At 45.5% G+C, this 27,842-nt stretch overlaps 1 protein-coding gene across 1 annotated transcript in view; it reads right to left on the reverse strand.

Annotated features, from left to right (window-relative positions):
* Positions 1–1,947: 1,947 nt before the first annotated feature.
* The window catches only part of HGSNAT (heparan-alpha-glucosaminide N-acetyltransferase), a 34,133-nt gene continuing 8,238 nt past the window's right edge, over positions 1,948–27,842 (reverse strand). The window contains exons 5-18 of the mRNA XM_056116880.1: positions 26,905–26,974; positions 21,557–21,626; positions 20,372–20,481; positions 14,832–14,908; positions 13,827–13,857; positions 11,689–11,849; positions 10,508–10,626; positions 8,410–8,531; positions 8,103–8,229; positions 6,932–7,018; positions 4,474–4,551; positions 3,586–3,656; positions 3,377–3,489; positions 1,948–2,734 (exon numbers count right to left, since the gene is read on the reverse strand). Of these exons, the coding sequence (XP_055972855.1) occupies positions 2,553–2,734; positions 3,377–3,489; positions 3,586–3,656; positions 4,474–4,551; positions 6,932–7,018; positions 8,103–8,229; positions 8,410–8,531; positions 10,508–10,626; positions 11,689–11,849; positions 13,827–13,857; positions 14,832–14,908; positions 20,372–20,481; positions 21,557–21,626; positions 26,905–26,974 (1,418 nt within the window). The 3' untranslated portion in view covers positions 1,948–2,552. The remainder of the gene's footprint in view (positions 2,735–3,376; positions 3,490–3,585; positions 3,657–4,473; positions 4,552–6,931; positions 7,019–8,102; positions 8,230–8,409; positions 8,532–10,507; positions 10,627–11,688; positions 11,850–13,826; positions 13,858–14,831; positions 14,909–20,371; positions 20,482–21,556; positions 21,627–26,904; positions 26,975–27,842) is intronic.

Raw genomic sequence — 27,842 nt, forward strand, 5'->3', positions numbered from 1 at the left:
AACACAACAGTATTCAAGCTACTGTAGCCATTTGACCTAAATTAGAACTTGAAATTATAAAAAGCTCAATTTGCTGTGGTCCTGTTGCCTGGCCTCCCCAGGGCCGTTTCGCACTGGACCCCTGGCCTGAGACTCCCTTGAGACCCTGCAGGGACCTTCCTAGTCATGGTGGGGTGAGCCCAAGTTAGAGGCCCCGTAGCCCAGGCTGCATGAGAAGGCGGCTTCTGGCCAATATGCGTGAGGCCCATTTCTGAACTGACCTGAAGGAGGGGCTCCGTACCTCAATGTTCCGAGGCTTTGCTGCTGAGAGCTAGGAGAGCTCAGTACACCAGAAAACCAAGCACAGAAAGAAAGCACCAAGGCATTCTTAGTTTCCACCTTGCTCAGCTGCTTCCACGAGTGTTTCCAGCATGCGACATGGGAATTTTAACAGCACCTCAGCATGAATAAAACTAACCAGCACTGGGAGCCAGAGCAAAGTACAGCAGGAAGGGCACTTACATTCGCATGGCTGGCCGGGCTCGATCCTCAGCATTCCATATGGTCCCTCAGGCCTGCCAGGAGTATTGCCTGAGCACAGAGTGAGGAGTAGGCCCTGAGCACCACTGGGTATGGCCCCGAAACAAAACAAAACCAAAACCACCAGCATCTTTTTGCTTTAAACTTTATTTAGTGCCTGGTATGTAGGAGGCACGATGTTCACACCAGAAAGAATATGCATATAAACAAGGCATAGTTCACAGTCTAGTTTGGAAATCTAGGCACATACACAGTGACTATCGTACAAGGCAGAGAGAGTGAGCAATGCCACAGGGTTGGTACAACTGTAAAACCCAGAGGAGGAAACTGCATTCTGGGGTGTGCATGAGAGATTCGTGAAGGTCCCTTGGAAATGGACGGCTTACAATGACAGGTCAACATAGAGTATTAAAGTAATCCAGGAAGCCCACTGGCCACCTGCTGGTAGTGAACAGGCAGTATAAGCCTTGCTGGAGTCCTGGTAACTGCTGAACTAAGCGGTGAGAGTTGGGGGTGGGGGAGCTAGAGGCATGCTGGGTTCAGTGGGGCGCTTATGTCAGCTAACTACAGGGGGAGTGTTCATTGTTTTGAAAGGTGATCTGATCCAAGTTCTACTTTATACAGTTTAGCTTGGTGGAAATGGTAACTTTCCACAAGGAGAGATTAAGGAAAAGGAGACCAATTTAGAAGGAAGATAAGCTGAACTAGACTAGCGGGGGTGACGGAGATTGCAGAAGTACCAGGGAGAAGATGGGAACAGGATCTGATGTGGCAGTGACTCACAGTGGCACTTAGGGGAGGTAAGAAGAGTGAAGACACGATGGTTCCACGCCTACAAACTGAGTCCTCTTGAGGGCTTGGAAGGCCCTGAGAACGATGGGAAGTGAAGAAGTGAAGACAGGAGAAGTGAGCCGGAGGCTGCACACGGAGCTGGGGCCGAGACTGGAAGGGCAGCCATGCAGTATTGGCAGCTGAAGCCAGGGGGTCACTCAGAGGCAAGGGTGGGAGTGTTAGGGTTTCCTAAAACAGGGATTCTCACAGGAAATTTACAGATGCAGCACGTGAAAGTGCTGTTGCTCATTCTGCGTTCTATCTTCCTCCCAAGAAACCTCTCAGTTCTGAGACGTGAGCAGGTGCCTCCACTGGGGAAGGTCTTTTTAAACAGACTTACAAGAAGCTTTTCAACTTTCTATTATCATTTCTTTTGAAAGAATTTAGTACAGTGAGTTTTCTCGTGGTTTCAGAAAAGCCATTGATGTACCCCACCCTGCTGCATCTACAAGCTGGCACAGACCCCTGTGGCCCTCATTTCCCAGAAAGGTCCAGACTTGCCAAGCATCTGACATGGCAGGAGTCACCAGCCACCCAGTAGGCCTTCTCTGCTCCTGGGTGCTTGGCTACCAACTCAATACACAGAAAGACAGACTGACAGGGAACAGACAAATGACAAAGTAACAGTAGCTGTTGTAGTGGAATAACAGTAGTAGATAACTAAAGTTAAGAGTAATACAGAAACACAATATGGTTCAACTTTTTTCACAGGCGATGAAAAGGAGAAAATGACTTGTTATAAAGGCATTTTTTTTTTGGCCCCATCAACGCTTTTCCAGATCTGCTCAAAAGTTCTTGAAATAGCTGCAAGTAACCAAAAAATATAATAACATATTACTACATTCAATAATCTTTATAGTCAGCTACCATGAAAATGATGGTTTTCTTGCTGGGCATGTAAACATGTAGAAAAGCAGTGTGCAGGAAAATAAGATCAAAAGGAATTAGATCTTAGTTTTATCCATCAGATATTCCCTTTAGAAAAGTTAATGGAATAAAATTCCAATGATTCCATTTACAGAAGAGATGGAATAGAAAGACAATTACTGCCCAAATACATAGGTCCCAGGTACACAGGCAGAGTCTGAAAACCACGTCACCATGGATCACCCAATCACGTGGCAATGCACAGTCTGTCCAGGTCATAGAAAGGCTTGTGGAGGCTCCTTAGCTCCCCCAGACCAGTCTCCCAGCAGCGGCCCTCAGATCTTCAGGAAGATCTTCTTCTTGTAGAGGGCGTAGGCAATGAGCACCCAGATGGCCGTGGCCACGATGTTCTGGGTCAGGTGCTCCCTGTGCGACTGGCTGTCCTCCAGCTTCCACTGGAAGGGAAAGTAGTTTGCAAATACCTCGTGGCCAACATACACCAGAATGGAATTCATTCCTGTGGAGAAACCAGAAATCAGCTTTCCAGAGCCACATTCTATCATCCGTTTGATTCCTAAAATTTGACTTAGCTCAGAGAAAACAAAAGGAATTTCACAACAATGCTTACAATATTATTGGCTATTGCAAAAATAAAGTAGTGCTTAGATTTTAGAAATAATGAGACTGTATTTTGTAACATTATAACTCTTTTACACTAATCCAAGAGGTAAGCCTAATTGATTAACTTCTCTTTTCTAGACAAAACACTTGAGGTCAAAAGAATGTAACATTACTGGAATGAGGGCGAAAGGGAATCTCCGAATGGTCTGGGCTAGTGCCCACTCTTCAGGCAGGACTGCAGGCCAACCATTGCATTTATGTCTTGCTGTTTCTTATGCATGCATTTGGCTAAGCACTGGCATTAGAAGCTCCAGCCTTCCTTCTGAGGCTTTAGGAACTGGGTGGCACATGCTGAGGTTCTGTTGCTCCCCAACCGGAGCAGTGACCCCATTTAAAGGGATGGGAGCTTCGGAACCAGGCTGGTAACACCCTGCATCATTTGGCAGGGGCTTCCTCTCCTTTCTCAGGCTTCCAGGGCTGCCCCTGGCCCTGCATGAACCGGGTGCCCAGCGTGGCCACCATCACCATCTGCACTTGCCTGGGTAAAGGAACGGGGCTCCTGTCCACAGTCCCTTCACATCCACAACGGGGTACAGGATGAGCATGATGAAGAAGGCAAATGCGCTCAGGGTGGTCACGTAGGAAATGGACCTGGGGAAGCAGAAGGACGTGTTTCAGGCCCCAGGGACACCTTCCAATACCAGCATCATCCACTGACCAACAGCCAAAGAACAGTTCTCTACTTACCAGAGATTTTTGTTAATTGGCATAAATCCGTCATTTTCAGAAAATTTCGTCAAAATAGCAGAAATAAGTCCCTATAATTGGGGAAGATGAAAAAGAATATTTACTTTTTAATATTAAATATGACTTACTTTATATATTTACTTTTTAATATAAATTAAAACTTAATTTCAAAAAATTAAGTTTTAAGACCAAAAGAAAATTATAGAATTTTTTCTTATATAGAATTGTTTTTTCCTTTGGGAGGACTGAAAATTTTGTCATGTTATTCTTCTTATAAGAAAGTCATATATTTTAGGGGCTGGAGTGATAGCACAGCGGGTAGGGTGTGTGACTTGCACACGGCTGACCTGGGTTCGATTCCCAGCATCCCACATGGTCCCCCGAGCACCACCAGGGATAATTCCTGAGTGCAGAGACAGGAGTAACCCCTGTGCATCTCCCGGTGTGACCCAAAATGCAAAAAAAAAAAAAAGTCATATATTTTAGATGTATAATCCTTTCCTGCATGCCTCTGAACTGAAAGTAACTAATTCTGCAGGTCGTCCCGATGACTCCTGAGGAAAGTGATGCCAGGTCGGGGAAGTGGCTAACATAGTCAGCTGTGCACGGGGCTGGCACGGTGTATCCCACCTTTCAGCACAGCCCCTTCTGGAGCTCCCAGCATCCCTCTCCCTGCCACTGTCGTCTGTCAGCTGCACGGCTAAAACAGTTTAATTATAGGACACTTTATGAAGAAAAGGAACCTGGGAATTTAGATCTGTTTTTCGCACTTTGTCAAGCAAACATGCTTCCTGCTGCCACATGGCCACAATGTCATTCCAGTGCTACTAAATATTTTTCTTTTCACTATACAAGAGAAGAGTTGGGTAAGGAATGTCAGTTACTTACGAGAGCAAACCACCAGGCACTGAATCTGAGGAGAATTTCTTTGGTCTTATCCTTGAAATACAGGAGTATTTTTCCTGCCTGGAGAAGAAAATGCAGTATGAACCCAAGACTCAAGTAACAACTCTCATTTCATGTTCATCCACTCTCTGAACAGAAGGAACAGGACACAGCCCAGCCCTAGACTAGTGGAGAGGGGGCCCCGGGAACCCCTGAGCAAGGGGGAGGGATGCTGAGAGCACTGCCATCAGGCTGAGGTACCAAGCACAAAGCAGGTAGAGTAAGAAAACAGGCCCAAGGCATGCCTGAGTCAAAAGCAAAGCCACGTCCCAAAGTGCTACAGGGATTCAAAACGCTAGAAGTGGGGGACACGGCATGGGGCTGGGGGCTGCTGGGCTCAGCCTTTCTACTACAGGACATGAGAACTACGGAAAGTCACAGTTCTACCCCCAAAGTAACCCAAAACTAGCTCAGCAGGGTCAAAGATGGGCCGGCTGCCACTTGTGCAGAACAGAGATGGGGCCAGAGTGAGAGTAAAGTGGACAGTGGGCTTGCCTCACAAGCGGCCAACATGGACTCAATCCCCGGCACCCCTGAGCCCACCAGGAATGACCCCTGAGCACAGAGCCAGGAGTAAACCCTGAGAACCACCATGTGTGACCCATCCCCAACCAAAATGAAAGGGAGAAGAGGGAGAATAAGGAGGAGAGGGAGGAGCAGGAGGAAGAGAAAAAAGGAGGAAGGAAGAAGGATGAGGAGAAAGAGGAAGAGAGGAAGGAAAAAGGAAAAAACATTTGAAAAACAGCAAAATCTAAACATTGCATAAAAAATTCCTTAAATGAGGAATTAAACCAACAAAGGAGATGTGCTCATAATATTTTATATTAATACATAAGCCTGCTCAGGCATCTCTCTGCTGGCACAAAACACTTCTCTTGAATGAACTTATTCCTAGGAACATCTTGAAGATGGTGCTGCTGAGAAGCAGGATGAGTGCCAGGCCTGAGGGACTGGGCCAGAAGGGGCAGTGCCATATTCTGCACCCATGGAGAGACCACAGTGGGGTTATGCAGAAGCCCCCAAGGCACATGCCAAGAAACAAAGGCAATATTCTGAATATGAAACGATCTAATCTCCGTAATGTATGTGCTTTAGACCTTCACTATCCAACATGGAGATTCTATTCACATGTGACTATTTCATGTTGCCCAGGAATCAGAGTGTATGTGTGGCATGGAGCCACGTGTAGTCAACTCCTGGCACCGCGTGGTCCCTTGAGCATCGCCAGGTGCAGCCCTGGGGGCCTCATCACCGCGGGGGTGGCCCAATAATCCCAGTCCCAGAGTCTCAGCACCAACCATCCTCAGACCTGGCACCGAGCCACAGGCCCAGTTACCTGAGAGTTGCTGAGCACCCCAAGGACCATCTGGGAAGCCCGCAAAATCAAGAATGAAATTGAAAACCCAGACCCTCCGCCACACTGGCCGCATTTCAGCCACTGGTGAGCTGCATGTGGTCACTTCTGCTCAGATGTGGGTGGTGCCCTCAGATCAAAGAGCCATGGTGGCACTGCTAATCACCATCCTGGACTGGCAAGCACCAAGAAGGGCTTAGAGAGAATAATCAAGGGTGTTCATGATTTTAACAAAGCAGCAGGTAACCCAAAAACACCCTCTGTGGATTCTGGCACCAAGCAAGGACAACGACAGCATGTGCAATGTCCATGAGGAAAGGCAACTTAGACCCGCACGGAAAGTGCAACCTGAAACGCTTGGCTGCGCTTCTAGGATAAGCCAGGTCAACAGTGTTTTGTGAGAATCAGAAATTATACCTAGTTATTAAGTATGCTGAATTTTAGAAGCTTTAACTTAAGAAAATCTTCCAAATTAAGACTGATTTTAGTACGCAGGACCAGTGACCGAAAACTCAAGGCCACATGGAAGAGAGTATGGGCCTCCCTCCCTTGCTCCCCCCCCCCCCCCCCCGCCCCATCTGGTGTCCTGGCTGTCAAACAGATGGCTTCCGGGCACCTTTGATGCCATTAAACACATCAACATCCATGATCCAGAGACTCACAAATGAATCTCAAAAGACAGCAGCTGCCAGAGATGTCCCAGACTCCAATTATTTAAAGTTTTAGACATCCTATACTATTCATAATAAGCAATACAAAATAAATTATTTTAGCATCTGCCTGTGAGGCAGGCTTTAGTGATGGTGAGAAAACTCAAAATAGTGGTGGAGGGAAGGTGTAATGGTGGTGGGATTGGTGTTGAAATATTGAATATAATCAGTTACTGTGAACAACTTTATATGAAAATAAAATTGGGGGGAAAAAAAGACTGATTTTTTTCTATTAGTCCTGTAATACACACAAGGCAGAGTTGCTTTAAAGAAATAGTTATTTTTAATTAGGGAGAATTCAATTGCATACTATACCCTAATGAAATTAAACAAATACCTGAACTCCCAAATATGCCATCATAATTGAGTTGATGGTCCCAAGTATTCCTTCCGGGTCATAGGGCACCTCAGTGTGATACAGCGCCTGGACAAAACAGAACTAGGTCATCCACTCATTGGCACAAGCACAAAACACCTCAGACTAAATGCGAACTGGAGAACATGCAGCACTCAAGTGCTCTGGGGGTCACTACAGAAAGTCACTGGACATTAGGATGATTCTGGCTAAAAAAGTCTGTGAGCCCTGGATGCATGTGGCTGGCAATGTGACATACCCTGTTACTCCTGAGCCCTCTGGGTGGCCCTGTAAATGCCCTGCTGCCTTCTTTCTGTTCAAACCAATTCTAACATCAAGAGCATTATCTTCCTTATACAAGAGCCATGGGAAAATATACCTGTGTTCTGTTAGTGTAGAGCAAACGTGATGCAGACACCGTAGCCTCTGGAGATCTACGAGGTGGTAAAAGCCACCGTGTACCCAGATCCCCCGTCCCACACACTGCATAAAAAAGGCTTCATATCCTCCCTGCCCAGGAGGACTCATGGCCAAACACGCCTGGCCATCTCCGAGGCCAGCCCTGGACTCGTGAGGGTGCTTCTCCATACCCTTGTGCTAGGACAAATCCACATCCAAGCAGGAACATGAAGAGTCTGTTCCGATCCCCAGTGCAGAACAACTCTGCAAGGCAGACTGGCCAGCGTGAGGTCAGCACCGTGCCGTCAGCTGACCTTCTGCCCACAGCTGCTACTCCAGGGCGTCTGTCAGCCGCCAGTGTAAGAGGCTGTCAGAGTGAGCTGGAAGGCAGTCCTGTGGGACCCCCGACCACCCGCCAGAAGTCCTCTGTGCCATCCAGGTGACACAGAACACCTCCCTCTAAAATTCTGTCCCTGGGGCCAGAGTGATAGCACAGTGAATAGGGCGTTTGCCTTGCACATGACCAACCTGGGTTCAATCCAGGCCTGCCATATGGTCCCCTGAGGACCGTTAGGAGTAATTCCTGAGTGCAGAGCCAGAAGCAACCACTGAGCATGGCATGTGACCCCCCCCCTAAAAATTTTTAAAATAAAAAACAAATAAAACCCTGTCCTCTACAAAGCTGTGAAGTCATGAAGCTAGACGACTTTTCCAATCAAACAGAGGTCAGCCTTGTTCCCTAACTGCCACTCACAGCTGGAGAAGGGTGCTGGTAGAGGTGGTCATCGCCCAGGATCAGGCGGTCAATGTAGCCGGCAGCTCCTCCAGTGCAATTGGGGTACTTGCCCCAGTCGCCGATGCCCCCGGGGCCAAGATAACCTCTGGGAAATGAAAGGCAAGATTTAGCAGACCAAAGTCCTACGGGGAAGGCGTGCATGCTCTCCCACAGCCCCGGGGCACACAGAACCAGAGCCTGCTCAGAGGAGGGGATCCAGCACACAGATGTTCTGCCAACACAAAGCATGCATCAAGAGAGACTGGACGAAAAGCAGCCAGCTTACGCGGGGCATCCAGGAACTGGGAGCAGTAAGGTCACACCCAGCCAGATGTTTTCCAGCATCAGGACAATCATCCACTGGGGCCAGTCTGACATGAAGTATCGAAGCATTATGGATCTCTCATCCTGAGTAAGAAGCACAAAAACCACCCGTGAGCTAAAGAGAACTGAATGGTCACATTCCCCAGCATTCCTCTCTTGGCAGCCATACCAAATTATGTGCATGTTTCTTTCTTTTATTGATTTCCTATGTATTTCTTATATCTGCATGCTCTCTATCAAATTCTACTGTAAAATGTTCAGATCAGTAGACAATTCTACTCCTATACCTACGAAGTTCACACATAAACCATTACACAAATGTTTAGAATCATTATTCACAATGGCCAAAAGGACTCACTCAACTGAAAGGTGTTACAGTCATGAAACAGATTCTCCAGCATCAAAAAGGAATCGAAGGTTGGGGGCTGAACAGGGGACGGGGCACATGTTTTGCATTCATAGGACCCTAGTTTGATCCTGGGTACAGGCAGCCCCCTGAGCATCACCAGGGATAGCCTGGAGGTCCCGAGCACCCACAGAACACACACCAGGGCCCAAGCAGCACTGCACTCCTGAACCATCCACCCTGAGGGCCCCATGGGATGGGGCGGGGGGATCAAGTACTGATCCATGGGATAACCAAATAAAGCCTTAAAACAATCTAAGTGAAAGAAGTCATACTTTAAAAAAATCACATGCTGTATGATCCCATTTCTATGAAATGTTTAAAACAGGTAAGGGCTGGCCTGGGAAGTAGCTGGTAATGAGTTACTAGGTTTCTTTCTGGAGAATGTTCTAGAATCTGAGAGTGGGGTTGCCTGCACAGCCCTGAACAAACTAAAGCCCTGAACTTCACAGGTGGAGTTTTAGGGTATGTGAATCATATAAAACCAACACTTAAAGCTGGGCAGCTCTTCTTGGGGCTGGAGAGATAGCACAGCGGGTAGGGCGTTTACCTTGCACGCAGCCAACACAGGTTTGATTCCCAGCATCCCATATGGTCCCCTGAGCACTGCCAGGAGTGATTTCTGAGTGCAGAGCCAGGAGTAACCCCTGTGCATTGCCAAATGTGACCCAAAAAGCAAAAAAAAAAAAAAAAAAAATGCTGGGCAGCTCTTTTAGTAGAACAAGAAGGGAGAGAGCCTTTCTTGGAGTGCTGCCCGCCCCCCTGCTCTGTGCTGGGTCCCTCAAGCCTGCACCCCGCTCCCCTCGGTCACATGCAGCTGGCCGTGCAAGAGCTCCCTTCTGCATCACTAGTTTCACTTCCCTTAGGGTTTCCCTTAAAGAAATCTATGGGAAAGCACCGCTACACACTCAGGGAGAGTGGATACAGCAGAGTAATATTAAATGTACTCCAAGGAACATACAACAGAACAACCATTACAAGAAGAGCCAAAAGAATTGGAGATTCAATGCTGAACTTGCTAGTTGTATAAAGGGAAAGAAACTAGAAACCAAATCCAGCTTTATTAATTGATATAGCAAGATAAGAGCCTAATAAAACAGTTTAAATAGTTTCAGTCATTTTTACTTCTACTGAGAGAATCAAAATTGTCATGGGCCAGAGAGATAGTACCACAGGTAGGGTGCTTACCTAGCATCCACTGACCTAAGTTTGGGCCGTGGCACCTAAGTTTGGACGCTGAGCCTGTAAGGGTGAACCCTGAGCAACTGATCCCTGAGCAGAGTCAGGAGTAAGCCCTGAACAATGTTGGGTGTGGGCCCAAAATAATTGTGTGTGTGTGAATAAATATGTAGGGTAGCTCCTGGTGGTATTCAGAGGACCACGTGGTGCCAGGGTCAAACCTAGGGCTTCTTGCATACGAAGCATGTGCTCAGCCCACTGAGCTAACTTTCTGGCCCTTTCAAAGTTGAAACCTTACTGAGTTTGTATGGATAATGAAATGTTACATGCATTTCTATATATTCTGTGCCATAAGAAAACTGGAAAAGGAGCCTGATAGTACAGCGGGTAGAGTATCTGCCTTGCAAACAATTCAAATTAAATTTGCACTTGATTAAAGTGATTTTCCTCTCCCCTTAAAAACAGGCCTTCTCACCAAATCACAGTTGCTGTCGGGCGCAGGTTTGGCAAAGATAAGCTCCAGCACAGCGACCACAAAGTAGGTCACCCCCAGGCGCTGAAGCACGCCGGGGATGCGGATCTTCTCCCAGGACACTGCAGAAGGGACAGGTCAGGCAAGGGTTAGCCAGCAAGTCTCACTTCCCCCAAGGCAACACTATGTTCTCCTGAGGGCAAAGATTCCTCCTGTGACACATAAGCAGGCCTCTTTCTGCTTCTAAGATGGACAAACCGAGTCTAGGCACAGGCCAATATCAAACAGGATGGCCAGACCCTGGCTTAGAATCCCAGTAGGAAATCGGCTAGCAGGAAGACTGAGAGACTAACACAATGTCTTCCTTGAGTGTGGAAAGAAGTTAGGACCAGCCCTGGCCCTAAGGTTCACCTTGGAGTACCCCTTTCCCCAGCAGGAGCAACAATCCACCTCTCACAGCAAGCAGGAATGTGTAGAGCCAGCACAGCCATGGCCAGACTCTGCCCCATGAGCCATGTAGAGTGTGCATGGCCCGCTGGAGGAGTGCCATATCCTGGGAGAGGGTCCCCTGTGGGACTCCAGCGAGTCTACCTTATGTGAACCTTGCCCCATGTACCCAACTCCCTTCTGGACCTGAAGTTCGTGGTTCTGGCATCCGGTGCCCATCTGGCTGCTCTCATTTCTAATGAAGTTTCCAACCCAGTGGCTATACACCTTACCAACTGCATGCTAATACTAAGCACTGCACTTACCTCCGTTCCCCAGCTTTGCTCCCTCACACCCTGAAACTATAACAAAGTCACCAAAGAAATTGCAAAGGTGGATTCTTGGTCTTATAATGGAAGCTGATGGAACCAAAGTGGCAAGGTGGCAGCCTCTGAGAATCAGATGACGTGGTCCCTCCCCCTCACTACACAGATACGTCCAAAGCCATTTTCCCAGTGTAACAGAAGGGCTGCCTCACCTCAGAGGCTCCTCCTGGATCTAAAACTCCAAAGTAATAAAACAATGCCCTAATTTGCACAGGCATTATTTATACTTTCCTAACAACTGGTTGGGTTGTTTTGGATTGGTTTTTGTTTTTTTCCAAGTACCCGAGATTGGAGGAATTATATTTCTCTCAAAGCAGAACAGTTTCCATATTTCAACCTAGATATATTCTACAGACGCAGATAAGTACTTACATGGACCAACGCAGTAATTGGGGTTCACAATGACAATTCCTATGTATATTAACAGCAAACTCCTCCATACAATTTTCCCAAACAGTTTGAGTTTTGAATATCCCCGCCGCAGTACAGAATTCATGGACAGAAAAATTGAAGTTCCCATAATAAAGACAAACCTTAAAAAAAAAAAAAAGCTACTGTCAGGTTCCAAGTTTGTTTGTGTTTGGGTCTATGGAGAATTAATATTTTATAATTTACTGTATAAAAGAAGCACGTGTATGTTTTCCAGGTAGCCAGTGCTTCAAAGAACCTCAGTGTAAGAGGGAGGGAGATTCAGAAAGGGCCGTGTTCCTCCAGGCTTCCCTGAGGGAAAAAAACTCCTCAGAACTAACAGGAACTTTCAAGCTGTCACTATCACTTAGTTATTTATGGCAAGGAATGGTGCTGGGGGCCCCAATTCCCAGCAGCTGGCCATGCCAATGAGCCCCTGGTGCTCCTCAAAAGGAACCACACTTGGCACTGCTAAATTCACTCTTGCTCCTGAAATAAAAAGAAAAGCTTTAACTTTTTTTCTTCTTATTTTTTCTAAGCCACAATCACTTCCATTTCTTTTCTTTCACAATAGCAAATTACCTCTTTGAAAAAGGGGAGGGGACCAGTGAGAAGATAGTACAGCAGGTAAAGTGCTTGTCTTGCACACAGCCGACCCAGGCTTGATCCCTGGCATCCCATGGCCCCCCAAACACCACCAGGAGTAATTTCAGCATGCAGAGCTAGGAGGAACCCCTGAGCAACACTGGATATGGTTAAAAAACAAACAAAAAACATTTTTAAAAAAAGTTAGAATGACATTTATCTAAATATTTGGTGAGGACCAGGGCAACTCAGAGGGGGTGAGACTGAGTTTCCCTCCCCACCCCAACAGAGCCCTGGCAGCTGAAAACCTCCAGAAGGCAACCACCACCATGCTCACAGCTGCTCTCTACAGGCTCAGACAAGTTTTACCCATGAGTGAATCTGCAGAAAAACCCAAGTTATGCGGGAACCATGGCTGAGAGCTCCAAGCCTGTTTGGATTGAGACTGGGACCCTTCCCCCAGCTCCCTAGTTTTCCAGTAGCTTGGCAGTCACACCCACCCCCCACCCCACCCCCCGTGCCATATAATCTCATGAACAGCCAAAATCCAGAGACTTTGAAATAAAGCTCCCGGAAGAGAGCGACATCGGCCTCACCCATTACTGAATCTGCTCTATAATCGTATTCCAAGTTTTAGAATTCCTGGAGCGCGTGACAGCATTTGCAGCTGCACAACCTCTCATCCTCTACATCACTGTTGTACCAAGCTTTGGGAGGGGGCACATTTTGGGATTTGGGGTGGAAACATTCAAAATATGGCGGTGAAAAGGTGCAATGGTGGTGGAATTGGTGTCTGAATATTAAATGTAATGAATTAGTGTGAACAACTTTATAAAAATAAAATAAAATTTAAGATAAAAAAATAAATATTTGGTGAGGATTACAAAATTAGAGTTTTTTGCTGCTGGAAGTAGGGGTTCCTTAAGCACATCATGGATGTGCAAAGACACTAACATGCTCAGGTACTCAATTATTATTTTATAACTTTGTCATTAACACTGCCCTATCACATACTCATAAGAATTCTATGATGCCAATATTCTTCATGTCCTTAGAAAATATGACTTCCACACTTATTTTCAGGATTAGTAGAATTTAACTACGTGCTCAGAATTTATAATTTCTTACATGATTTTAGGATTTTGTAGGTTGTTTTCACACTAATAAGAAGTTTCCTACAAAATGCTCATTTTTTGCCACACCTGGCTGTGCTCAGGGCTGACTCCTAGCAAGCTCAGAGAACCACATGGGGGAGTGGGGATGGAATTCTGGTTGGCTGTGTGCAAACCCACCTACTGTACTCTGTCCAGCCACCCCACTCATCTCTTATAGGTCCATGTCTTAGATATGCACTAGGCCAACTAACACAATTTCCAGAAGAATCTCTCAGTGGCAGAGGTCTGTGAGTGATAAAGGCCTCAAGTCCAGAACTCAATGCTGGTCTCAGAGCATCAGCCAAAAAAAAAACAAACTGAAGAGGTTTTACCTACGGGAGATTGGGGAAGCTGACAACTTACCAAGGAAACACAAGGTCAGCCACAGTCAGTCCTGAAAAACAACCACAAGCATAAACAGTGAGAAAGACCAGGATGAAAGGCTCTGGAAAGTTCATCCGAGAAAACAGACAAACCCTGGGAAATACCCACCCTGACCCCGCCCTACCCCAGGAAAGCTGCAAGCAGTCAAGGAAGAGGTTCCCAATTATTAGGTCCACCACCCCCTTTTCAGGAAAAAAACACTCAGTGCCAGCTGAAAATCTCCCTTCTTTAACTTAACAAATAGGAAGTGGTCCCCAATGGCACTCAAGGCCAACGCCCCCCCCCCCCCCACACACACACACACACGCACACACTAACCCATTCTAGGAATCTCACACTTTGGGAAACACTGCACACTAGAGCTCTGCCCAGGAAAAATCACATGAAGGCAGGTGGACACACTTGCCAGTTCTAAGTGATTTTCTTCAAATTCTATCAAAATCAGAGCCACAGGCCAGAGCGATACTACTCTGGGATAGGGTTTTTGCCACACACAAGGCCAACTGCGTTCAAAACACAGTGTCCCATATGTTCCCCCCAGCCCCATCAGGAGTAATTCCTGAATGGAGACCCAGGAGTAATCCCTGAGCATGGCCAAGTATGGCCCAAAAAACTAACCAAAGTACCCAGATTCAGTCATTGCTCAACAGCACTCAGAACAATGCAATTACACCTCAAGGACACCAACCAGTCCTAGATGCAGAACTTCCCCAGTGACTGTGACAAAAGGCACAGCTACAATATGACAAGGGTGACTTAGAAGTCAACTTGTAGCTATACACTCTCAGCAAAGAACACTGGAGCTTAAATGCTGTTAGAGCCAAGTGCTATAGAGCCACACCCAGGAAAGGAAGCACCAAACAAGGGGTTTAGAGAAAACTCCCCAACACCCAAGCCAGCATAGCCTCAGTGTCAACAGGCCTGTCAGCTCTTCAGCCACCTGCTGCTCTGCTCACTCTGCGGGGTTCTAGGGAAGCAGCTTACCGTTCCAGCTCGCATGCTTGAAATACCAATATTTGCCTCCTCCGTAATTAACAAAAATCATGAGGACAAGAGCTATCCTAGAAAACAACAAAGAACACAATCTCAGGACTGCACAAGTGACGGGCAAATAGAGTGCTCCGACAAGGTCACACAAGGTCACAATCTCAACAAGAGCGCTCCCGACACACAAGGTCACAGTCACGATGAGAGTGCTCCAGACACACAGGAGGACACAGTCGCAATGAGGGCACTCCCTACACACAAGCTCACACATCACAATGCAGTGCACCTTGGAGAGCAAAGAATTATATGTCTTTTTTTTTTTTTTTTTTGCTTTTTGGGTCACACCCGGCAATGCACTGGGGTTACTCCTGGCTCTGCACTCAGGAGTCACTCCTGGTGGTGCTCAGGGGACCATATGGGATGCTGGGAATCGAACCCGGGTCAGTCGTGTGCAAGGCAAACGCCCTACCCATTGCATATCACTCCAGCCCCAAGGAACTTCATTTCTAGTTTTTCTAGTCACGTCATTTAGAATCTTACACTAAAGTATTTCTGCTGCCTACGTGTCCAGAACTGCAGCAATAGGACAGCGGGTAGGGCATTTGCCTTGCACATGGCTGACCCAGGTTCGATTCCTCCAACCCTCTCGGAGAGCCCGGCAAGCTACCAAGAGTATCCCGCCCGCATGGCAAAGACTGGCAAGCTACCCATGATGTATTCGATATACCAAAAACAGTAATAAGTCTCACAATGGAGACTTTACTGATGCCCGCTTGAGCAAACAGATGAACAATGGGAGGACAAGTACTACAGTGCTACATGTCCAGAAATTTCATCTCTTTACACAATGGAGTACTATGTAGCTGTTAGAAAAGATCAAGTCATGAAATTTTCATACATGTGGTACTACATGGAAAGTATCATGATAAGTGAAATGAGTCAGAAAGAAAGGGATAGACATAGAAAGATTGTATTCATCTGGGGAACATAAAGTAACAAAATAGGAGACTAACACCCAAGAATGGCAGAGATTAGTACCAGGAATTTTGCTCCATGGCTTAGAGGCCAGCCACACATGCTAGGGGAAAAGGGAGCTCAGATAGAGAAGGGAGCAACAAATAAAGGGTGTTGGGAGGATCCACCCAGGATGGGAGAAGCATGCTGAAAGTAGACTATCGACCAAACATGATTGCCATTCAATGCCTCTCTTGCAAACCATAGGACCCAAAAGGAGAGAGAGAACAAAAGGGAATGCCCTGCCACAGAGGCAGGGTAGGATGGGGGAGATGTGGGGTGGGAGGGATACTGGGATCCGTGGTGGTGGGAAATGGGCACTGGTGGAGAAATGGGTATTTGATCATTGTATAATTGAAACCCAAGCACAAAAATTTATAAGTCTACAACTGCACCTCATGGTGTCTCATTAATAAAAATTAAAAAAAAAAAACAACAAGGGCTGGAGAAATGGTACAGGAGGTAAGGTACTTGCCTTGCATACAGCTACAGCAGGCATACAACCTGCTTCAAATCCCTGGCGCTGCAGATGGCTGCCCTGATGACTTCCAGAGGGGGTCACTACTGATCATGGGCCAGGTGCAGCCCAACCCCATTCCCCATTCCCCAGCCCCACAAAGAAAGAAAAATCTAGATTGGCACTAAACAACCTGAAAACAAAACACTTCCCAAACATTTCCAACAGAAAGCAAACGACCGCTAATTTCCTAACACATGCCTCAGTGTACGAGTGTCAGGGCCAGAGAGTTCAGGCCAGTGCTTGTTCAGGAGTGCTAGGGAAACACCCAGCTGTGCAGTGCTGGGTAGAAATCTCAGTGCCTCACAGTGCCATTCATACACCTGACCAGGTGAGTACTCTCTCCAGCCCAAAAAATCAAAAACCTACTTTCTGGGGAGTGGAGGGCTGGTACCAAAGCTGACTGTGCTCAGGGCTTATTCTGAGCTCTGAGCTTAGTTTTTGGGTTTTTTTGCTTTGTTTTTTTTAAATTTTTTTGGCTTCTGGGGCCACACCCAGCGATGTTCGGGACTTACTCCTGGCTCTGCACTCAGAAATTACTCCTGGTGGTGCTGGGGGGGAGGGGGCAGGGGAGAGCATATGGTATGCCAGGGATCAAACCTGGGTTGGCCACATGCAAGTCAAATGCCCTCTTGCTCTGTTATTGCTCCAGCCCCACTTTGGGCCTAGACTGGGGTGCCAGGGATTGGACCAGGTTTCGCCATGGCAAGGCAAGTAATAATACCCACTATATTATCTCTCTGGCATAAGAAATTCAATGTTTTTTCAAAAAAACAAATAATTAGCTTATCAATGTTACCTCAATAAAAATAAATAAAGGAATTAAGTTAAAGCACTCTCTGGCAACATAGTAAGAACTCAGAAGTTATTGGCTATTGTTACTATGATCCTTACTATTGCCAGCTTTCACTATATACCCCAGGTAATATTACCATTAGAGTTTAAAGGCCTCAGTTAGGCTAGGGTAGCAGACACACCTGTCTTGTGTGAGGTTTGAGTTTGAGCTGCCAAAAGCACCACTAAAAGAGGCCCCAGGGAGTGTAGCTGCAATAAAATAATTTCTTAAAGGTCTTTTGGACATTCCTCAAAAAACTAGAAATTGAGTTTCCTAAGACCCAGCAATACCACTCTTAGGAAAACACACTATGAGCCCAAAGAACACAATACAGAAACTCCATCTGCACTCCCATGATCACTGCAGCACTGTTCATGATAACCAGAAGCTGGAAACAACCTGGGTGCCCGAGAACAGATGACTGGATGAAGAAACTACGGCACATCTACACAGTGAAACACCATGCAGCTGTTAGGAAAAATGAAGTCATGGAATTTGCTTATATATGAAAGGATATGGATATGGAAGAAGACCTCCGGTTCCAGCTACAGCCATGCTTAAGACCACCCTCCACACGTTCGGACAAGCCTTAGACATGAAGGAACCGGCAGAGGAACCCAGGTGTATAGGACCCAGGGCATAGATCTCCAAGCCTGCTCGGATTGGGACTGGGCCTCCTTCACCCAGATCCCCCATCTTCCAGTATGTAGGCGTTTACACCCACCAACTGCCTCAGCACCGTGTAATCCCATCAATGGCCAAAACCCAGAGACTATAAAACCCAGTTCCCGGACATCTTATTATCTAGTTCTTACTCTGGAGAACCTGACAGGCTACCAAAAGTTTCCTGCCCACATGGCAGAGTCTGGCAAACTCCCCGTGGCATATTCAATTTGTCAAAAACCAGTAACAATGATGGGTCTCAGTCTCCTGACCCTGAATGAGCCTCGAATGTGGAACTTTCTAAAATCTCAGGGCTAGGACGAAGGAGACGTTACTGGTGCCTGTTCGAGGAAATCTATGAACAGGATGACAGTGATACAGTGATACAGTGATGGAAGAATCATGCTGAGTGGAATGAGTGAAAGGGAGAGGGACTGAATGATTGCACTCATTTGCAGGATATAAAGAAAAAAAGTTTGATAAAAATGCCCAAAGACATTAAAAATGAGGAGCAGAGGGCTGGTTCATGGTAGGAAACTTGCCACAAGTGACAGTTAGGACAGAGGGACCACTATGACAATGATAATCGGAAATAAACACTCTGGACAAGAACTGAGTGCTGAAAGGAGGCAAAGTGACATGCATGATACCCTTTCAGTAGGGCGGGGGAAAATGTGAGAGAGACAGAGAGGAATCTGCCCTAGAGGCGGGCTGGAGGAGGGCTGGAGGGAACTGGGAAGAGGGGTGGTGGGAAATGTACGCTGGTAAAGGCACGGTGTTGGAACACTGTATGACTGAAACCCGATCATGAACCGCTCGTAACTGCTTTTCACGGTGATTCAATGAAAAAATATATAAATAAAAATAATAATAATTTCTTAAAAGTCTTTTTGATAGAAATGGAAGACCCTATACCTATATATTGATTTTCAGCCACATAGTTTCATTATTTCTAGACTCTGGTCCTGGCCTTTATTCTTCTACCACAGTAAAGGTAGCACTATAGCACTGTCCTCCTGTTGTTCATCGATTTGCTCGAGTGGGCACCAGTAACGTCTTCATTGTGAGATCTGTTACTGTTTTTGGCGTATCGAACATGCCACAGGGAGCTTGCCATGCTCTGCCATGCAGACAGGATACTCTTAGTAGCTTGCTGGGCTCTCCAAGAGGGACGGAGGAATCGAACCTGCATTGGCCACGTGCAAGGCAAATGCCCTACCCACTGTGCTGTTGCTCCAGTAAAGGTAGAAACCATAATTGACCTCAGGATCTGTGGTTTTGCTACCAAATTTAATATTCTCGCTGTTTTGCAAGTAATGCTGAAGGATGAAAACTTCCATCCACCAGTGTTTCCCTCCTAGGCTGGAGTCTTATTTGTCAAGCTACTGTCTGGACATGTGGATGCAGATTGTAACTCCAAGTATAACCTCATAAGGAACTATTAAAGACCTAGACTCAGCATAGTGGAAGCTTACCTGGCCATGTGGACATAGCTTTCTAGCAACACACTACATGACAACTATAGCAGTGTTCAAGTGAAGAGAGGCTGCTGAGTTAAAGAATTTTCCAAAGGACTATAGAGACAGATGAAAGGGTGCTGCATGCAGGAGTACATGGTCCCACCAGCAACCCTAGGTGTGGCTCCTGGGAAGTTCCGACCCACTCCTTAAAAAAAATTACTTTGGGGGCTGGAGAGATAGCACAGCAGGTAGGGTGTTTGCCTTGCATGCAGCCAACCCGGGTTCAAGTCCCTGTATCCCATATAGTACCCCGAGCACCGCCAGGAGTAAGTCCTGAGTGCAGAGCCAGGAGTAACCCCTGTGCATCGCCAGGTGTGACCCAAAAAGCAAAAAAAAAATAAAATTTACTTTTAGTCTAGAAAGTAAAAACTGTACAAAAGCGCTTTAAGTTAAAAAGCATGAGTAGGGGCTGGAGCGATAGCACAGCGGGTAGGGTGTTTGCCTTGCTCGTGGGCCAACCCAGGTTCGATTCCCAGCATCCCATACGGTCCCCCGAGCATGGCCAGGAGTAATTCCTGAGTGCATGAACCAGGAGTACCCCTGTGCATCACTGGGTGTGACCCAAAAAGGAGAAAAAAAGGCATGACTATCTAAGATAGGTAATAATGGTTCAACTGTATGTAAGGAATTAAGATTTGGACTTTCAACTATGAATTAATGTGGAAACAGACGCAGATTACAATGATGCACACCCGAATCTTACATGGTATTATAATACAATAGTCAAACTGTCAGACCAGAGAGACAGTTCAGCAGATACGGTGTTTGCCTTGCATGAGATCAACCCAGGTTTACCACCAGCATTACATGTGGGCCCCTGAGCCCACCAGGGGTGATCCCTAAGCACAAGTGAAGAGTAAGCCCTGAGCAGTCAGCTGTGACCCAAATGCAAACAAAAATACTGGAATTGCCACCTACATAAATAAAACGTGTGTTTGTGTTTTATTTACACAAGCTGAGAGCACCTGTACCTCCCGTGCACACTTACCCCCTGAACGTGTCCACACAGCGGTAGCGCGGGACGGCAGACGGAGATGCTGTTTCAGACTGGGTGTCAGGGCCACCGAGGGGGCCTGCCCTGCTCGGAGCTCCCAGCTCCTTCAGGAAAAGGGAAAGAGACGTGATGGCTCCTACTGCCTGAACTAAATATCCTCCTAATATTAGAAAAAAAATAAACCGAGGGGAAAACTGGGAAGAACTTATTCTGAATAATTTGCTGTTGTGAATCTACTATCTTGTGATTTGGTTTGCCCCTTTATTTGGCTCTTACACATTCTGCTGAGCTTGCAGTGGCCACAGTGGCAAAGGACCACAAAGAACTGACCCATAAATTCACTGGGTATAAGCAAAAAGATGTCTACAGCTAAACTTAACTATTTCCTTGATGAATCTATTAAAACAAATAAAGACGCTAAATCTCTGCTTTTGTAAGTTTAATATTAATGTTACTCTTTTGTTTTTATCTTGACCCTCTTGACTTAACTAATTAAATCAAGAGAGCAAGAAAAATATGTCCACTCTCATGCCCCCACCCGTCCCCATGGGACCCTGGAGGTGATGCCCACAAACTGCCTCTGGCTGCTACTTAAGCTCTTCAAGGGCGATGATGCAGAGACACAAAAGAATCTCTGAACTGAGCAGCTCGCTGCAGAGATGCCTCCAGACTTTAAGCCAGGCCGACTTCGCTGACGTGCCTCAGACCTTAATTATCTAAAATTTTAGAATTCCAGGAGTGTGCAGCAGCAAGAGCAGCCGTGCTATATCTTATGCTATTCATAACAAGCAATACAAAAGAGAGTATGGGAGAGATTGCCATAGAGGTAGGGGGAGGGCTGAGATGGGGGGATACTGGGGACCTTGGGGGTGGGAGATATGCACTGGTGGAGGGTTGGTAATCAATCATTGTGTGACTGAAACTCAAACAGGAAAAATTTGTAACTGCATCTCACGGTGATTCAGTAAAAATTAATAAATGGGGAAAAAAAGAAAAAGAAGTCCACAATGTGCAGCACAGTGCAGTTAGAAGCCCAGGCTCCCAGGAGGGAGGGCGGGGAGAAAGCTGCTCTCGTGAGCGTGCAGGGCCTCCTCGGTGCCAGCGAGGCACCGATGTGGAGCACTGAACAAAAGCTGCCTGCTAAATCTAGAAACCCACACACCACATTGATTAACTCACAGAATTGATGAGCCGATCCGTTTCCCGAGAATGCATTGCTTTAGAAATCCAGTTATTAAAGTCATCCAAGCTGGAAATGAAGAAGAGTTTCCATTGTATTATACTCCTTGGTAAAATTTTCAAAAATAATTGGTTTGTATACTAAAAAATGTATATGCTCTCTAAGTCAAAGAACTATATATTTTACAGTTTAACATAACAAAAATAAAAGCTTGAGCTTTTAGCAATGGTGCTTATAAATATGTGACAGAGAAAGCAGTTTACTCACTCACATACAATAGGAATGAACAAGGTAGAGCCTCATTAAGAATTATCATGAGAATCATCATTATTTCTTGTGGAGGAATGTTTTTTTTTTTTTTTGGCTTTTTGGGTCATACCTGGAAATGCACTGGGGTTACTCCTAGCTCTGCACTCAGGAATTACACCTGGCAGTGCTCGGGGGACCATATGGGATGCTGGGGATCGAACCCGGGTTGGCTGCATGCAAGGCAAATGCCCTACCCACTGTGCTATCACTCCAGCCCCAGAAATTCTTTTATTACACTACTGAAATGGGGTTAACAAAAAATTACACCAACAAACAAATTCACTCAATGCAGAAGTAAACAGAAATTAACTCCACACTTTCTCACTATAAAACTGAAATTTATCCTTGCATATGCACATAAGAACCATATGATCTATAACAGCTATTAAGAATGTCTTTATTCATACAAAGCATATATATAACTACAAAAAGCAAAAATTCCAAAATACTCAGGCTTTGTTACAATTAAATAAAAATACATGTATAAATAGTGAGAAAGTATGAAAGCGCTTCTAGAGTATTTCAGATAGTTGGAAGCTCTTTTTTTGTAGATAGCTGCTCTAGTTGGGCTGGCGCAATAGCACAGCGGGTAGGGTGTTTGCCTTGCAAGCGGCCAACATGGCCGACTCGAGTTTGATTCCTCCACCCCTCTTGAAGAGCCCGGCATGCTACCGAGAGTATCTCTCCCCCATGGCAAAGCCTGGCAAGCTATCCGTGATGTATTCGATATGCCAAACACAGTAACAATTGTCACAATGGAGACGTTACTGGGCCCACTCGAGCAAATTAATGAACAACGGGAGAACAGTGACAGTGACAGCTGCTTTAGTTCAAAATAATATTCAGGGCTAGAGAGCTAATACAAGGGCACTTGTCTGGCACACTGCCTCCTCGATTCACTCCCCAGCATACCTAGTGGCCCCCCAGCCCTGCTAGGAGTAATACCTAGGCTTAGAGCCAGGGGTACACCTTGAGCACTTCCAGGTGTGTCCAGAACCAAAAAAGCAAAACCAACCCGGATATAAATTGACGTTGATTTTCACAATAACAAAAATATAAATATAGTGCCAGGGAGGTGGTTCAAAGGACTTTGCAGGCTTTGCAGGACAGGAGGTCCAAGTTCAAAGACATGAACAGCCTAAAGCACCACCAGGAGCAAACCCTGAGCAGTGATGACATGACCCCAAAACCAAAGCGAAAGAGGAAATTCGAAGACAAAGTGCCACAGTGACAGCACAATGACAGGGCACTGTGGCTTGATGGGAGCTGACTTGGGTCCCATTCCTGCCCCCCCCCCCACACCCCGGAGTGATCCCTGAGTCCAGAGCCATGAGCAAGCTCTTAGCACTACTGGGTGTGGCCCAAAAAGTAAAACAAACAAACAAAAACCCTAAATAATACAGACTGTTTTTCTTTAAAATAAATTTTTTATTTGGAAAAAAAATTCAATTTGAAACAAGTATCTCAAGAAGTATATCTTAGCCTGGTCAAAAAAAAAAAAAAACATATGCATATGTTCTATACAGACTGCCTGTCCAAATTACCCAGAGCGTCATTTTTCCATCTGTTTTGTTTTGTTTCATTTGGGGGCCAAACCTGGCTGTGCTCAGGGTGACTACTGGTTCTGCACTTAAGGGGAATCCTATGGGACATTGAAGGTGGAAGCTAGGTTGGCCGGATGCCAGGCAGACGCCTACCTGCCCTACTGACGCTCCCGCCCTAGCTCCTCCTTCCTGTTTTCTTTTTCTTGCGTAGGGTCAGTCCATTTGCACTTTCTCCCTGCCCTGGTTGATTATTTCGAAGAAAACCCCAGAGGAAGTGACAGTACAGTGGGTCCACCGGGGGGATCTCAGCACAGAGCCAGGAGGAAGTCCTGAGCACAGTCAGATGTGGCCCCCAAACGAAACAGGAGAAAAAAAACCTGACACATCTTTTTAGGATAAAAGACATATCATATTTTCTATCCAAGTGTTTCAGTGTGTTCTGATTCAAGATAAGGATTATTTTTAACCATAATTATATTATACACACTTAAAATATAACAACTCCTTAGCATCATAAAATATTTTCCTTATCTCATGCTTCTTCTAGAGTTTAATTGTTTAAATAAGTATCCATTATAATCTGCGTATGAAATATTATTTCTATATATTTATGTATAATACTATAATGTATACGTGTACACACACACACACACACACACACACACACACACACACACACACTCCTGGCTCTGTTCTCAGGGATCACTTCTGAGAAGACTAAGGGGACATACATGGTGTTGGGGATTAAACCCAGGCTGGTTGTATGCAAGGCAAGCATCTTATCCATTGTACTATCTCTCTGGCCTCCATTACCTATATTTTTAAGTTTCTTCAACTTTTTCCTTCTACAACTCAATTAAAACTTCTAGTTTTTTTCAGCACTGAATATCATCATCACACTCACCAAAATAATGTAAAAATAGTCAGAACAGAGCAAAACACCCCTGAACTGTGTTGGCTTGCTGGGAGGGAAAGGAACTCAACCTTGTCCACAACAGCCTCTGCCCTAAGGTCACAAATGCAGACACATGTGCCAGGAGTTTCAGTTCCACAATGAGAGTGGAGTTGCTTCTTTTTGTTTTGATATCTCCTATCAATTATTTTATAACCTGATGTAATAGACCCATCCATCTTGGAAACACCCTAATAAATGAGAAAGACATCTGCAACCTATCAAAAGACAAAACAACAACTTCATTCAAAGGAAGGAAATTCCTATTGTGGTTCATACTCTGGCCCTAACGAGCGAGCAGTTAGGGAATTGAAGAGACAAAATAGGGGTGAAGGTGCTGCCTTACATGCTGGTTTAATCCCTGTCACACACATGATTCTTTACCCTCCCAAGCACCGCCAAAGATCACTCCTGAGATGGCCAGGTATAGCCTCCCCTCCCAAAAAAACCTCAAGCAGGTGCGGGATAGCTACAGATCTAAACTACAAAGTCAACAGTACTGGAAGCATGAGATCCAAACTACAATAATCAGATTCAAAAATGTACCTGTCAGGGAGCAGGAGGGATGGGAGGGGAGCTGGGGATGTTAGTGGAGGGAAGTCAACACTGGTGATGACCGGTCTTGGGAAACTGAACTCCTGAAAGCCAACTATGAGTGACTAAGGAAATAATGGTGTCAATATTTTTTTAAAAATTTGAGAAGAAAATTTCAATCAATATAATAGAGCATGTCAGCAAGCTACAGGAGAAAAATGATATCAATGATATAAGTTTGATGTGAAAAAAAAAACACTTTGTGAAACCCAATGTTGATTCAAGATAAAACCTTCAGGTAGTGGGGCTGTAGCAATAGCACAGCAGGTAGGGCATTTGCCTTACATGTGGCTGACCCAGGGTTAGATTCCCAGCATCCCATAAGGTCCCCCGAGCACCACCACCAGGAGTAATTCCTGTCCATCGCTGGGTGTGACTCAAAATGCAAAAAACAAACCCCCCCAAGAAAAACAAATGACCCAAAGTGCAAAAAGAAACAAAAAAACTTTCAATAAATTAGGAAATGAGAGAAACAGTTACATTTGATAAATAAACAGCATCTATAAAACCCCTAAGAAGCTAAGATTGTACTTAATGATGAAAAAATCAATGTGGTATTTTGTTTTGTTTTTTTAATGAGTTAGGGTCTTTTACTGAACAAACTCCACGGAATTAACTCTTTCTGAGATGCACTATGTAGTAAACTCCCAAAGACTTCCCTAAACTGCATACCTGGGGAAAGGCCAGCTCTCCCAGCTCACCAGGGAAGTCCTGCATCTCTCCTGAGATCCTGAAAGGCTGGCCATGTAAAAATCCAGTCAGTGATTTTTTTTTTCCTTTTAAAAAATTAGGAAATCTTCCTTTAAAAGGTAATTTACTGAGACCAGAGAGATAGTATAGTGAGTAGGGCGTTTGCTTTGCATGCAGCTAACCCAGGTTCGATCCCTGGCATCCCATACTGTCTCTGAGGACTGCCAGAAGTAATGTCTGAATCCAAATCCAGGAGTAACCCCTGAGCATCACCAGTATGACCCAGAAGCAAAAAAGCAAAAAAGCAAAAAAAAAAAAAAAAAAAAAAAAAAGGCAATTTACCAGGTTATTTATTTTTTAACTTTTTTTTTCAGTCTATTAATATAATCTCACAATTGCTGTGTATCAGGCAGAGGAGAAGAAATTCCTCACCACTCTGGCTAACCACCCAAGAGAATGGACATATACACTGAAGTCTGAGGTAGCAATCCTCATCCTCCACTTCCTCTGTTCCCCAAAAGAGAAGGAAAACTGAGAGCAGGGTGGTGCAGATGTCCAGGGCAGGGTAAGGAGAGGATCCAAAGGGGCAGCCGTCTCAGAAGAGCCGCCTAAGGCACTTCTTATGAGCAGAATATGTGATTCTCTTAGTAATTAATAAGCACTCAAGGCGCTGGAGCAATAGCACAGCGGGTAGGGCATTTGCCTTGCACGCGGCCGATCTGGGTTCAATTCCCAGCATCCCATATGGTCCCCTGAGCACTGCCAGGGGTAATTCCTGAGCGCAGAGCCAGGAGTAATCCCTGTGCATTGCCGGGTGTGACCCAAAAAGCAAAAAGAAATAAAAATAAAAAAATAAGCACTCAAGTTTCTTCTCCTCATTCTCCTTCTTCTTTCTCTTCTTCCTCCTCCTCCCCCACCTTACTTTTTTGGGGGGAAGGGTGGGTAGGAGACACACCCAGCAGTGCTCAGGGGCTATTTCTGGCTCTACCCATTAAGCTATCTCTTTTGTCCACCAGCATTTTCTTCTAATTTTCAAATACTGAGAGGAAGGAACTAGATCCATTCACATTAGGCCATCATTGCCCTGAAATTAGGAACCATCTCTTATTCAACATTGAGTTTCCAATGCCTAAGATTGAACTGGGTGGCATAGACACAAATACATTCATTTCTTTGTAAGGTCAAAACAACTTTTTAAGAATAAATTATTTCTAAATTTTACTTTCTTTAATGGTATCTTCCCCAAATATCTGCTTACCTGAGTAAGAACTTTATTAAGCATATCACAATGATGAGCATTAGGCCTACAAGAAAGGCAATACTCACAGCTGTAAAATTAAAAAAAAAGCACATTATTATCAAACATGTGAATTTGAGCAGTCAAAGCTGCACATCATGACACCTCTCTGCAAGTAAAAACTTTGGAAACAGCAACAATGATGCCTATATTCTTACCCTAAATTCCTGTAAACAATTGAGAATGCTTCAAGTAAGAAGTTATGTTTCAGCAAATAATAATAATAATAATTTCAAACAACAGTACATAAATTAATATATGCCCATCAAATGAATTCTACAATTATCAGGACATTGTCACTACCCTCTAGAGTCTGCATTGTTTTTGTCTGGAGACCCAGGTGGGCCTGCCAAGCAGTGCTCCGGGGCCTGAACCACGTGGCATGCAGCCAAGCAGGCCCAGCATCTCCATGCAAGGAACTGAGATATGGAGCTGCTCGGGCCCTGCAATGCCAGAGACTACTGGGCACCCAGCAGCACCTGGGGATTCCATTTTTTCCAATTACAGCATTTTAAGCAAATCCTAGCCTTCATGTCCTTTATTCTTTGCCTCTGTGTCTCTAAAGACTAGGCTTCAGAAAAGCCAAATCATCAACTCCTGACATGACCACTCAGAAAGGTATATGATTTCTGCAGCCAAAAATTCATGCCCGGGCTGGAGAGATAGCACAGCGGGTAGGACGTTTGCCTTGCACGCGGCCGACCCGGGTTCGATTCCCAGCATCCCATATGGTCCCCTGAGCACCGCCAGGAGTAACTCCTGAGTGCAAAGCCAGGAGTAACCCCTGTGCATCGCCAGGTGTGACCCAAAAAGCAAAAAAAAAAAAAAATTCATGCCCTCTCCCTGGTCACAAGAACACAAAACCCAGACTCAAAGTCTGGCTAGTCCTCTCATAAAGG

Source organism: Sorex fumeus, unplaced genomic scaffold (genome assembly GCF_029834395.1).
Source record: "Sorex fumeus unplaced genomic scaffold, SorFum_2.1 ptg000033l, whole genome shotgun sequence".
NCBI lineage: Eukaryota > Metazoa > Chordata > Mammalia > Eulipotyphla > Soricidae > Sorex > Sorex fumeus.